Below are 12,674 nucleotides of genomic sequence, written 5' to 3' on the forward strand. Positions count from 1 at the left end.
CTTCGACATGGACCGGTGAAATTGAATTCTCCGTTAAGATGCGGAGTACCAACGACTAGACGGTAAGACCCCGTGCACCTTAACTATAGTTTCGCAGTGACAACCTTAATCGAATATGTAGGATAGGTGGGAGGTGGTGACACACAACGACCAATCCTGAAAGACCACTCTTTCATCTAAGGATGCCTAACCGCCGCTAGCAATTAGCGACAAGGAATTTCGCTACCTTAGGACAGTTAGAGTTACTGCCGCCGTTTACCAGGGCTTCCATTCAAAGCTTATAACACTTCTCCTTCCGACCTTCCAGCACCGGGCAGGTGTCAGACTCTATACATCATGTTACCACTTAGCAGAGTCCTGTGTTTTTAATAAACAGTCGCTACCCCCTGGTATGTGCCGCTTTCCTAATCAAAAGATAGGAGAGCACCCCTTCTCCCGAAGTTATGGGGTCATTTTTCCAAGTTCCTTCGACATGGTTCTCTCAAGCGCCCTAGTATACTCTACTTGTTCACCTGTGTCGGTTTGGGGTACGGTCAGTTCACCGGGAGGATCGCCCTCCCAATTCGAAGTTTTTCCTGGAAGTTTCAACCTTGTTGACTATGACAACATTCACCACTATAAACAGACTCGTGACTATGGCAGGGCGGTATGCTCTACTCTCTCGCGACCCCTACTCTAATCAAAAGACTAAAGGCCCCTACTGAAGATAGGTCGCCAAACTACGACCGAGAGTTTTGCCTTTTGAAGCGCCAGTCGCGTAGGGCGACCGGGCCAGGCCGAGTCAGAAAGGCTTTGATGACTCAAGGTTCATATTAGGGAAAGGAGAGTGAGGGGAAGAGTGGGCAGCCCTCGACTCGATTATCCAATTCTCTCTAATAGACAGGCATGGTTCTGTAGTCAAAGCAACTTCGTCACTTTCGTGTACCCATCGGACGGCAGCCCTTTCGGGGGTTCCATAGGGACCGATTCACTCTGCATAGATTGACTGAACGCAGAAAACCTTCCACTGGCAGGCGATCATGTTTTTCACAGTATTTTTCGTTACTAATGTCAGCATTCTCACTTCTGATATCTCCAGGTCTTGTCACCAAAAACCTTCCCCGATTGACAGAACGTTCCGCTACTAACACTTGAAAAAGCAGCTTTCAAGGTCTCGTCGCTTCGGTGAATCACTTAAGCCCTGATACATTTTCGGTGCCATGGAGCTAGACCAGTGAGCTATTACGCTTTCTTCAAAGGATGGCTGCTTCCAGGCCCACCTCCTGGTTGTCATCGCTCGATCACTTCCTTTTCCACTAAGTGATTGTTTAGGGACCTTAGCGTACGATCTGGGCTGTTTCCCTCTCGACTTTGGATCTTAGCACCCAAAAAGTCTGTCTGTTTCCCTCTCGACTTCGGAGTTTCCCTAGGGTTGGTAAGGCAAAATGAGGCCACCCTAGCCCATTGAGTGCTCTACCTCAGGCCATCGACATCATACGCTCTACTGAAATAGATTTCGCGGAAAACCAGCTATATCCGATCTTGGTTGGCCTTTCACCCCTAGCCACAAGTCATCCCCATATTTTTCCACATACGTGGGTTCGTTCCTCCAAGGCCTGCTAGAGCTCTCTTCAACCTGCTCATGGCTAGATCGATCAGTTTCGGGTCAAATAGGAAGAACTAGAAGATTCCACCTCTGGAAAGCGCCTACACCTAATGGCTTAAGCCGCTGTTCCCATTTCCTCGCTGACCCATCATGCAAAAGGTACACCGTTAGAGTGAGTGCGATTTACATAAAGTAAAGGCTCTAAGCTCCGCTCCTTCGACTGATTGTTCGCATCGGATCTCAGGTTCTCTATTGCACTCCCTAAATAGGGTTCTTTTCACCTTTCCCTCACGGTACTTGTACGCTATCGGTCATTGACGAATACTTAGGCTTAGAGGGTGGTCCCCCTTTCTCGCGTAAAAGCGATCAGAATTCGAACACGCCGCGTTTTACTGGGAAGGATCGAACCATGGGAACGAATCTACATGGCTATCACCTTCTTTGGCCAGATCTTCCAATCTTTTCACAATTACAGTTCACTGCGCCTGCTCCTTTAAAGGGCGGCGGCTTGAAAACTTACCTTATTATTAGAGAAAGGTTTGGAACCCTAACCAACGTTTTGGATTTTGGAGTTTTTGCCCCAACCTAGGTTAGGGGGTCGTTAGACCGTAGCTTGCTGCTGGAAAATGTTGCTAGGCTAGCACGGCTCGCTTCGCTCTTCAAGCTCCGCCCCCCTTACTCAACCTCAACATCTATAAAAAAGCCTTTCTCCTTTTCTAAATAAGGTAAGCTTTGAAGCCATAGCTTGCTGGTTTTTCCATCATCCAATCCACAACAAATCGAATGAAACCTGGCAAAAAAGAAGTGAACACTTTGTTGAGGAACGAAACTTCGTGTTTGTTTTTCTTCAAACCCCCAATCCGCTCTCGCTCGCCGTTACTAACGGGGTCTCGGTTGATTTCCCTTCCTTTAGCTACTAAGATGTTTCAGTTCGTTAAGTTTGAAAAGTCCAAAGAGCGCAGACTAGCCACTACGCTTGGATACGGTTTCCCGATCGGAGATCCATGGATCACAGACGGTATCTCCCCATGGCCTTTCGCCTCTGAAAGTGTCCTTCCTTTTCAATGCCCGGGCATCCATCCAATGCATTCTTTTCGATCTTGTACCCTATTTAGGCTTGCAAAGCATAGGCGTCACAAGCGGTACACTGAACACCAACCCAATCTCGACGAAAAAAGGAAAAGCAAGTACATCCTTAACGGCCTCTATTCCTGACGTGAACAGCCGCTTTTTTGGAACTAATTCATAGGCACTTTCCATTAGTTAGACTTCACACACTATATAAACAAATAGTTGAAGCGTGCGATAGAAAGCGGAAAAACGAATTGATTGACTATTGAGTGCAAGCCCGTAAATAGACGACTATGGGTAGTTCAGGTGCGCTTAAAGTCAACTGCAACTAGAAGGCATCCCGATCTTGCCACCAACAAACCTTTGACTTTGACTGTGAAAAGCGGAAAATAGGCACACAGTAGTTTAGAGTAGAAGGAGTGAAAGCCACTTGACTGTAAGGAGAGGAGCTCTAAGTTGGAATTCAATAGTCTAAGAAATGGTCATCTGTGCATAACAGCTACTGGTGTCATCACCCTGCAAATAGGTGGAACCAACCAAAATTGAACACTAGCCCCATTTTTTAGACGGGTTGGGACCGGCCTTCTATCCCGGTGAACAATGTTCCACTGATTAGGCGGGGACAAGATTCGAACCTGCAATCTTCAGGTCATGAGCTTGATGAGTTGACCAATTCCTCTACCCCGCTTCTTCCCCTTCTCTTTCGAACTCCGAAAACCAAGTTTCGACTTGCATGTGTTAAGCATATAGTCTGAGTAGCATGATTGGAGCTTCTTAGCACTTAGGCCACTACCTAAAAGTAAGCTTTTCGCTCTTTTCCTCTTACATAACTTAGATGGAGGAGATAGTAAGCAAGACCTTCTATGCAATAATTTCTTCTTCTCTTATGATTTATCAAGTTACAGGGGGGAGACGAAAAAAAGGAGAGTAGATTGGCTGGTTTTTCCAGTCAAGTATAGTTGATAATCCCATTTTCTAATATGAATTATAATAGATTCTCTTTATTATTATTATAAATATAGCTTTTTTATCTTCCACCTTATCTCCACAGCTTTGGGTGACCCCTTCCCCTTCCTCTTTTTTTTTCGTTTCAAGCATGGACCTTAACTTACCGAACTGGCTTAGTAAAGTAGAAATCATTAGCTATTAACTGTGCATTTTACGGCCGAGAGTGTTATGTAAAAAGGACCAAGGAGGATCCTATTCTAAAGGAGAAGGAGGAAGAGTAGGAGCTACCTTTAGGGGAGGAATCGAAGCGAAGAAATTAGTTCATGCCACGACGATCTATATGGAAGGGAAGTTTTGTTGATGCATTCCTCTTGAGAATGAAGAAGAAGAGAGATCCTCTTTTTAACAGGAAAATTTGGTCACGTAGATCTTCTATTTCGTCGGAATTCGTTGATTGCTCCGTACGAATTTACAATGGAAAAACTCCTGTTCGTTGTAAGATTACTGAAGGAAAGGTTGGTCATAAATTTGGAGAGTTTGCTTCTACACAGAAACGAAGACCTTCGAGAACAAATATTGGACCGGGAATAAAAAAGGGGAAAAAGTAAAGTCTAAGCGCATATGGCACGAAAAGGAAATCCTATTTCGGTAAGACTTGATATGAATCGTAGTTCAAATTCAAGTTGGTTTAGTGAGGGCGACCGCGAAAGTCACCGAATGGGTCAGTCTTTTAGTTCTCCCAGATTAGAATATCAAAGGAGGACGCTGCAGATGCCCGGGGCGGACACGACTTCTTCTAAGGCTAGAAGACCACTGGAAGACACCCAAGATTATAGCATGTCGTGAAAGAAGCACACTGGACGGGCGTGCTTCGACCGTGTCTCCAGGGCACAGTTAAATGTAGATATCATGAACGCAAGGTGCAGGATATCAGGCCGAGAAACCCGGGCAACCATTCCCCTATATGCCAATCGCTAGCGCATCCAGGGCCCCCTAAAGAGTAACGGAGGTGTGCGAAGGTAGGCTCAAGCTAAGATTCTGCTCATGAGCATAATGGTATAAGCCTGCCTGACTGTGAGACCGACTGGTCGAACAGAGACGAAGTCGGCCATAATGATCTGGGAGTCCTGTGTGTGGGATCTCGCTCAACGGATCAAAGGTACGCCGGGGATAACAGGCTGATGACTCCCAAGAGCTCTTATCGACTGAGTCGTTTGGCACCTCGATGTCGACTCATCGCATCCTGGGGTTGAAGAAGGTCCCAAGGGTTTGGTTGTTCGCCGATTCAAGTGGTACGTGAGTTGGGTTTAGAACGTCGTGAGACAGTTCGGTTCCTATCTACCGTTGGTGTTAAAGGGAGAACTGCGAGGAGCCAACCCTAGTACGAGAAGACTGGGTTGGGCTAACCTATGGTGTACCGGTTGTTATGCCAATAGCAGCGCCGGGCAGCTAAGTTAGTATGGAAGACCTGCTGCGCCGCGGGAAATCCTTCTCTATACAAGTTCTCAGACGAGGTTTTTGAACAGAACTTCAATAGGCGAGAGGTGTAACCACCGCGAGGTGTGAAGCGATCTCGTACTAAATGAAACAACTTTCACTTTCCATAACAAAAATGAAAGAAAGTCAACCTATTCCTAAAATTGCGGTCAGTCTCGCTACCTCTTTAGTTGCCGCCCCCTACTTGCTCATTCGCAATTACTACCACAAGAAAGTCGCCCCTATCTCTAAAGGGGCTTATGCATTCCACGACTTTCTTATGTTATGGGGTCTCGAAGACAGAATTTAGCTTCCAAGCCTAGTCAGCAAGCTGAAAAACTTTCTCAAGAACATGGAGAGCGGGGACTCTTTAACCTGGCAAAATATAGATAAAGAAATGAAAAAATGGGGGGGTCGTGGTCTATGCTGAATTTTTTTTCTTAGATAGAATGAATGGAAAATGGGTGCTTGTGTTGTGGTTTTCGTAGTTGCAAGAATTTCATTTTTTTCGAGAAAAGGTCCCCTCCTTCAATATCATGATTGGGTCAACCAGGCCAGATCATGAGTGAATAGAAAAAAAAAATGTACATAGCTGTTCCAGCTGAAATACATGGAATAATTCTACCACTTCTACTAGGAGTAGCCTATTTAGTGCTAGCTGAACGTAAAGTAATGGCTTTTGTGCAACGTCGAAAGGGTCCTGATGTAGTGGGATCATTTGGATTGTTACAACCTCTAGCAGATGGTTTGAAATTGATTCTAAAAGAACCTATTTCACCAAGTAGTGCTAATTTCTCCCTTATTAGAATGGCTCCAATGGCTACATTTATGTTAAGTCTGGTCGCTCGGGCCGTTGTACCTTTTGATTATGGTATGGTATTGTCAGATCCGAACATAGGGCTACTTTATTTGTTTGCCATATCTTCGCTAGGTGTTTATGGAATTATTATAGTAGGTTGGTCTAGTAATTAGGGGGCGGTCGTTCGGTCGCCTATGATACTAGGACCAATAGGTTCAAAATGGGTTTGTGCAGCAAGTGTTGAACGATCTACTCTACACAGGTGTGGGCTTACAGGGATAGGGCTCATAAACCCTTTCTTTCATTTATCAATAGGGCCCTGCCCTGATCGGTCACTTTTCTGGGCCGTGATCGATAAGTGGTAGTCATAAAAAAGAAATCTTTCTCTTCGCACCTCAGATCAAGAGGAAGGGTTTCTTGTCAAGCTGGCCTATATATAATAATAAGAAACTTCTTTCTATTTTATATTATTATATAATTATAAGAAAAATGGAAAGATTCGCTTTCTTTTAACCGGCTCCTTCTTCTTTGTCAACGCTACTAAGGACCTATAGGTTTGCCTACTTTACTTATTAAAGATAATGAGAATGGGTTATTCAAACAAAAAGGAAAAGGCCCTGCGAATCCGTAAATCTGAGGAGCATGCCGCAACAAAAGGATGGTCCCCTATGCATTTCATTTTTTCCTTAAGGGAAAAAAAGTACCCCCATCATAGTGAACCTCTCCTTGTGATCGGGATGAGGTAGATGCCTCCCAGCCGGGGGGCGGATCGAATCGGAGTTTCCTTAGGTAGCCACCGACCTACAATTATCCTTAAACTTCCGTGCTTGGTGCAGAAGAAGTGAACAAAAGTACGCTCGCTTGCTGTCTTGTTCTTTGTCGCGAACTGGGATCGCTCGCCAGCTAGGTCAGATTTACGCAAGATTTTATGAGAACATATTCCCCATATTCGGGGACAAGGGTCAGAACGACCTCTCGATGTACTTACTGCAGCCCAGGAAGAAAAACGTCGTCTAGGCATTCCCTGTTGCTTTGATCTCCCCTACGCCTAGGACGTTGTCTGGGCCAAGAGCCATAGTTAGTTGCTGTTTCCATTTGGTTGTTTCTTCCTCGTTGTTGATACCGGTAAGACCCAGCCAGATGATGTCTGTTGGTTGGTAGTGAGAGGACTCTTATTACCTGCATACCCAAAAGAGGGCGCTGGTTAAAAACCAATCATTTGATTTTCTTTCTTGCTCTCCCTTAGCAGCGGGAAAGGAGTCTATCTATCTGCCTAGCTTTGGTAGATTTCCCCCAACACAATCCACAAGAAATTCCACGAATCCCTTGGTGGATAAGTCCGATGACTCAGCAGCAGTGCGGAATTGAGTTTCTTGTCTGGTGGATCTGATCTATAGTTATGGGGCAATACATACCAAAAGGTTTGAATAAGGAAGGCGCATAAGAGTATATAACCAACCTACCCTTCTGTATAACCTATTCACATTAGTGAAGCGGTTGGATACATAAGGGAAGTGCACGTTTGTGAGACCTTAGTCGGGATGCATAGGTGAGTCAACCTACGAGCACGGAAGAGCATGGTACCGCTACCCCTCTCTAAGTAAAGGTAAGATTCTTAGCCCTGTAGATGACTCCATCTAAAATACAATAGGGACAGCCGTTTTCGGCTGCTCGTTTCGTATCTTGAAGAAAGAGTAGGCTTAAGTAATGTAATAGGGGTCAGGTCAATAATAGCTATGCTATTTCCCTACTAATTTAAGGCCTCCGCCCGATCCCGAATGCACATTTTTCGGGTTAATCTTCAATTGATATTTTCTTAACCTTTCGAAGACCTTGCGTAAATTTTCAATGTGGTCGGTTCTTTCTTTTGAAAGGACTACAAATCGTCCACGTAAGGCTCGCATATGTTATGTAGGAGGTCACTGATAATTTGTGTCATCTCTCTTTGATATGTTGCACTTTCTTTTTCTTTTTTTTGGGCATATCATAGTAAGGAAAGGAAGTGAGGGCACTCATTCGAATCGAATAGCTGAAACTACTATAACTCCTATTTCCCCTATTTCCATGGAAAGGTGTCGAAGGAATAGGCACATTTAGAGCTGTGGGACTTGAAGGAATAGAATGCCCCGTTAGAATGGGCAGGGACAGTCGATCATTGGCTTAATTTCCTGGGGGACTGACGTATCAAAAATTCCCGGTATTTCGTCGTGAAAGTGTCACATTTAGATTGTTCTTATTAAAGGAAAGAGCCGAATAGACAAAGGGTTTACATGACCGCTCGCTTTGGACAAGATGCCATAGTATAAGAAGAAGGCCTTTGTTTGCAAAGATGACTTTCCCGCTTTCCTTTGTGAGGGAGGTTTGTGCACATGAATTAATAGTCAAAGTATAAGGAAGATGGCATAGAGCATAGAATGAGATTGATGCTTCGAATGCCCAGTTTTCAGGGGTTGTTATAGAAGGAGTTGTGGCACTTTCGGAAGGCCTTCCAAGTGGTCACGGGACCCCCAGACCCCGATCGCCTAAAATATTTCCGGGCTATCAAATAGGACCTAAGGAACCATAGTCACAGTACCGCCATGATCGTCCTCATTTTTGGCGTTTTTCGGTAAAAAAACTAGAATTCCGCCCGATTCACATATTTTCGTGTGCTATAGCCCACGCCTTCCAAGTGGTCACGGGACCCCCAGACCCCGATCGCCTAAAATGTTTCCGGGCCATCAAATACGACCTAAGAAACCATAGTCATAGTACCGCCATGATCGTTCCTTATTTTTGGTGTTTTTCGGTAAAAAAACTAGAATTCCGCCCGATTCCCATATTTTCGTGTACTATAACCCACGCCTTCCAAGTGGTCACGGGACCCCCAGACCCCGATCGCCTAAAATGTTTTCGGGCCATCAAATACGACCTAAGGAACCAAAGTCACCGCCCCACCATGATTGTTCCTCATTGTTTGCATTTTACGGCCAAAAGACTAGAATTTTGGCCGATTCCCATATTTTCGTGTGCTATAGCCCACGCCTTCCAAGTGGTCCCGGGACCCACGAACCCCGATCTCCTAAAATTTTTCTTGGCTATCAAATACGACCAAAGGAACCATAGTCACCGCCCCGCCATGATCGTTCCTCATTTTTTGCGTTTTTCGGCCAAAAATAAGAATTACGCGCGATTCCCATATTTTCGTGTGTTATAACCCACGCCTTCCGAGTGGTCCCGGCCCCCCGGACCCCGATAGCCTAAAATTTTTATGGGCCATGAAATATTACCTAAGGAACCATAGTCACCGCCCCGCCACGATCGTTCCCCATTTTTTGCATTTTTCGGCCAAAGAACTAGAATTCCACGCGATTCCCATATTTTCGGGTGCTATAGCCCACTCTTTCCGAGCGGGCCTGGCCCCCCGAACTCGGATCACCTAAAAATTTTTCGGGCCATCATATACGACCTAAGAAACTATAGTCACCACCCCGCCATGATCGTTCCTTATTTTTTGAATTTTTCGGCCAAAAAACTAGAATTTCGCCTGATTCCCATATTTTCGTGTGCTATAGCCCACGCCTTCCAAGTGGTCTCAGGACCCCCGGACCCCGATCGCATAAAATTTTTCCGGGCCATAAATTACGAACTAAGGAACCATAGTCACTGCCCCGCTATGATCATTCCTCATATTTTGCGTTTTACGACCAAAAAACTAGAATTCCGCCCGATTCTCATATTTTCGTGTTCTATAGTCCACATCTTCCCAATGGGTAGGGCCCCACAGAGCCGGATCGCCTAATATTTTTATGGGCCATCAAATATGACCTAAGGAACCTTAGTCACCGCGGCGCCTTGACCTGTCCTCATGTTTTGCATTTTACGGCCAAAAAACTAGAATTTCGCCCGATTCCCATATTTTCATGTGCTATAGCCGACGCCTTCCAAGTGGTCCCGGGACTCCCGTACCCCAATCGTCTAAAGTTTTCAAGGCCACCAAATATGACTTTAGGAACCCAAGTCACCGGCCCGCCATGATCGTTCCTCATTTTTTGCATTTTACGGTCAAAAAACTAGTATTCCGCCCGATTCCCATATTTTCGTGTGCTATAGCCCACGCCTTCCAAGTGGTCCCGGAACCCCCGGACCCCGATCGCCTAAAATTTTCCGGGCCACCAAATACGACTTTAGGAACCCAAGTCACCGGCCCGCCATGATCGTTCCTCATTGTTTGCATTTTACGGCCAAAAAACTAGTATTCCGCCCGATTCCCATATTTTCGTGGGCTATAGCCCACGCCTTCCAAGTGGTCCCGAGACCCCCAGACCCCGATCGCCTAAAATTTTTCCGGGCCATCAAATACAACCTAAGGAACCATAGTCATTGCCCCACCATGATCATTCCTCATTTTTTGTGTTTTTCGGCCAAAAAACTAGAAATCCGCCCTATCCCATATTTTCATGTGCTATAGCCCACGTCTTCCCAATGGGTAGGGCCCCACGGAGCAGGATCGCCTATTATTTTTGTGGTCCATCAAATACGACCTAAGGAACCTTAGTAACTGCCCCGCCATGACCTGTACTCATGTTTTGCATTTTACGGCCAAAAACTAGAATTCCGCCCGATTCTCATATTTTCGTGTGTTATAGCCGACGCCTTCCAAATGGTCCCGGGACTCCCGGACCCCGATCGAGTAAAATTTTTCCGAGCCCCAAATACGACCTAAGGAACCAAAGTCACCGCCCCGCCATGATCGTTCCTCATCATTTGCATTTTAAGGCCAAAAAATTAGAATTCCGCCCGATTCTCATATTTTCGTGTGCTATAGCCCACGCCTTCCAAGTGGGCCGGCCCCCCGGACCCCGATTGCCTAAAATATTATAAGGCCATCAAATACGACCTAAGGAACCATAGTCAATGCCCCGCCATGAGTGTTCCTCATTTTTTAAATTTTTCGGCCAAAAAACTAGAATTGCGCCTGATTCCCATATTTACGGGTGCTAGCCCATGCCTTCCGAGTGGGCCGGTCCCACTTACTCGGATCGCCTAAAAGGTTTTCAGGCCATCAAATACGACCTAAAGAACCATAGTCACCGTACCGCCTTGATTGTTCCTCATTTTTTGCATTTTTCGGCCAAAAATATAGAATTCGGCCCGATTCCCATATTTTCGTGTGCTATAGCCCACGCCTTCCAAGTGGTCCCGGGACCCCCAGACCCCGATCGCCTAAAATATTTCTGGGCCATAAATTACGACCTAAGGAACCATAGTCACTGCCCCGCCATGATCATTCCTCATATTTTGTGTTTTACGGCTAAAAAACTAGAATTCCGCCTGATTCCCATATTTTCGTGTGATATAGCCCACGCCTTCCCAATGGGTAGGGCCCCACGGAGCCGGATCGCCTAATATTTTTGCGTGCCATCAATTACGACCTAAGGATCCATAGTCACCGCCCCACCATAACCTGTCCTCATTTTTTTGTATTTTACGGCCAAAAAACTAAAATTTTGCCCGATTCCCATATTTTCGTATGCTATAGCCCACGCCTTCCAAGTGGTCTCGGGACTCCCGGAACCCGATCGCCTAAAGCTTTTCTGGGCCATCAAATACGAACTAATGAACCATAGTCACCACCCTGCCATGATCGTTCCTCATTCTTTGGATTTTATGGCCAAAAAACTTGTATTCCGCCTGATTCCCATATTTTCGTGTTCTATAGCCCACGCCTTCCAAGTGGGCCGTCCCGCCAGACTCGGATCGCCTAAAACATTTTCCGGGCCATCAAGTACGACCTAAAGAACTATAGTCACCACCCCGCCATGACCGTTCCTCATTTCTTGCATTTTACGGCCAAAAACCTATAATTCCGCCCGATTCCCATATTTTCAAGTGCTCCCACGCCTTCCGAGTGGGTCGGGGCCCCCGGACTGTGATCGCCTAAAAAATTTTTGGGCCATCAATTATGACCTAAGGAACCATAGGCACCACCCCGCCATGAGTGTTCCTCGTTTTTAAACTTTTTCGGCCAAAAAACTAGAATTCCGCCCGATTCTCATATTTTCATGTGCTAGCCCACGCCTTGTTTGCATTTTTCGACCAAAAGTATAGAATTTGGCCCGATTCCCATATTTTCGTGTGCTATAGCCCACGCCTTCCAAGTGGTCCCGGGACCCCCGGACCTAGATCGCCTAAAACTTTTCCGGGCCATAAATTATGACCTAAGGAACCATAGTCACTGCCCCGCCATGATCATTCCTCAAATTTTGCGTTTTACGACGAAAAAATTAGAATTCCGCCCGATTTTCATATTTTTGTGTGCTATATAGCCCACGTCTTCCCAATGGGTAGGGCCCTACGGAGCCGGATTGCCTAATATTTTTGCGTGCCATCAATTACGACCTAAAGATCCATAGTCACCGCCCCGCCATGACCTGTCCTCAGTTTTTGCATTTTATGGCCAAAAAACTAAAATTTCGCCTCATTCCCATATTTTCGCGCCTTCCAAGTGGTCCCGGGACTGCCGGACCCCGATCGCCTAAAACTTTTCCGGGCCATCAAATACGAACTAATGAACCATAGTCACTGCCCCGCCATGATAATTCCTCATATTTTACATTTTACGGCCAAAAAACTAGAATTCCGCCTGATTCCCATATTTTCGTGTGCTATAGCCCACGCCTTCCCAATGGATAGGGCTCCACGGAGCCGGATCGCCTAATATTTTTGCGTGCCATCAAATATGACCTAAGGATCCATAGTCACTGCCCCGCCATGACCTGTCCGCATTCTTTGCATTTTATGGCCAAAAAACTA

The 12,674-nt window shown here is 45.8% G+C and overlaps 1 protein-coding gene across 1 annotated transcript; it reads right to left on the bottom strand.

The window, feature by feature from the left end:
* Positions 1 to 6,502: 6,502 nt before the first annotated feature.
* LOC142178895 (uncharacterized) lies at positions 6,503 to 7,270 on the bottom strand (the record flags this gene model as incomplete). The annotated part of the gene is made up of 3 exons (XM_075248690.1): positions 6,503 to 6,921; positions 7,003 to 7,079; positions 7,188 to 7,270. Coding segments are annotated over 3 exons (493 nt in total), but the record flags the coding sequence as incomplete, so codon positions are not given.
* Between the last annotated feature and the right edge of the window lie 5,404 nt (positions 7,271 to 12,674).

This window comes from Nicotiana tabacum, unplaced genomic scaffold (genome assembly GCF_000715075.1).
Source record: "Nicotiana tabacum cultivar K326 unplaced genomic scaffold, ASM71507v2 Un00024, whole genome shotgun sequence".
In the NCBI taxonomy this organism is placed as follows: Eukaryota; Viridiplantae; Streptophyta; class Magnoliopsida; order Solanales; family Solanaceae; genus Nicotiana; species Nicotiana tabacum.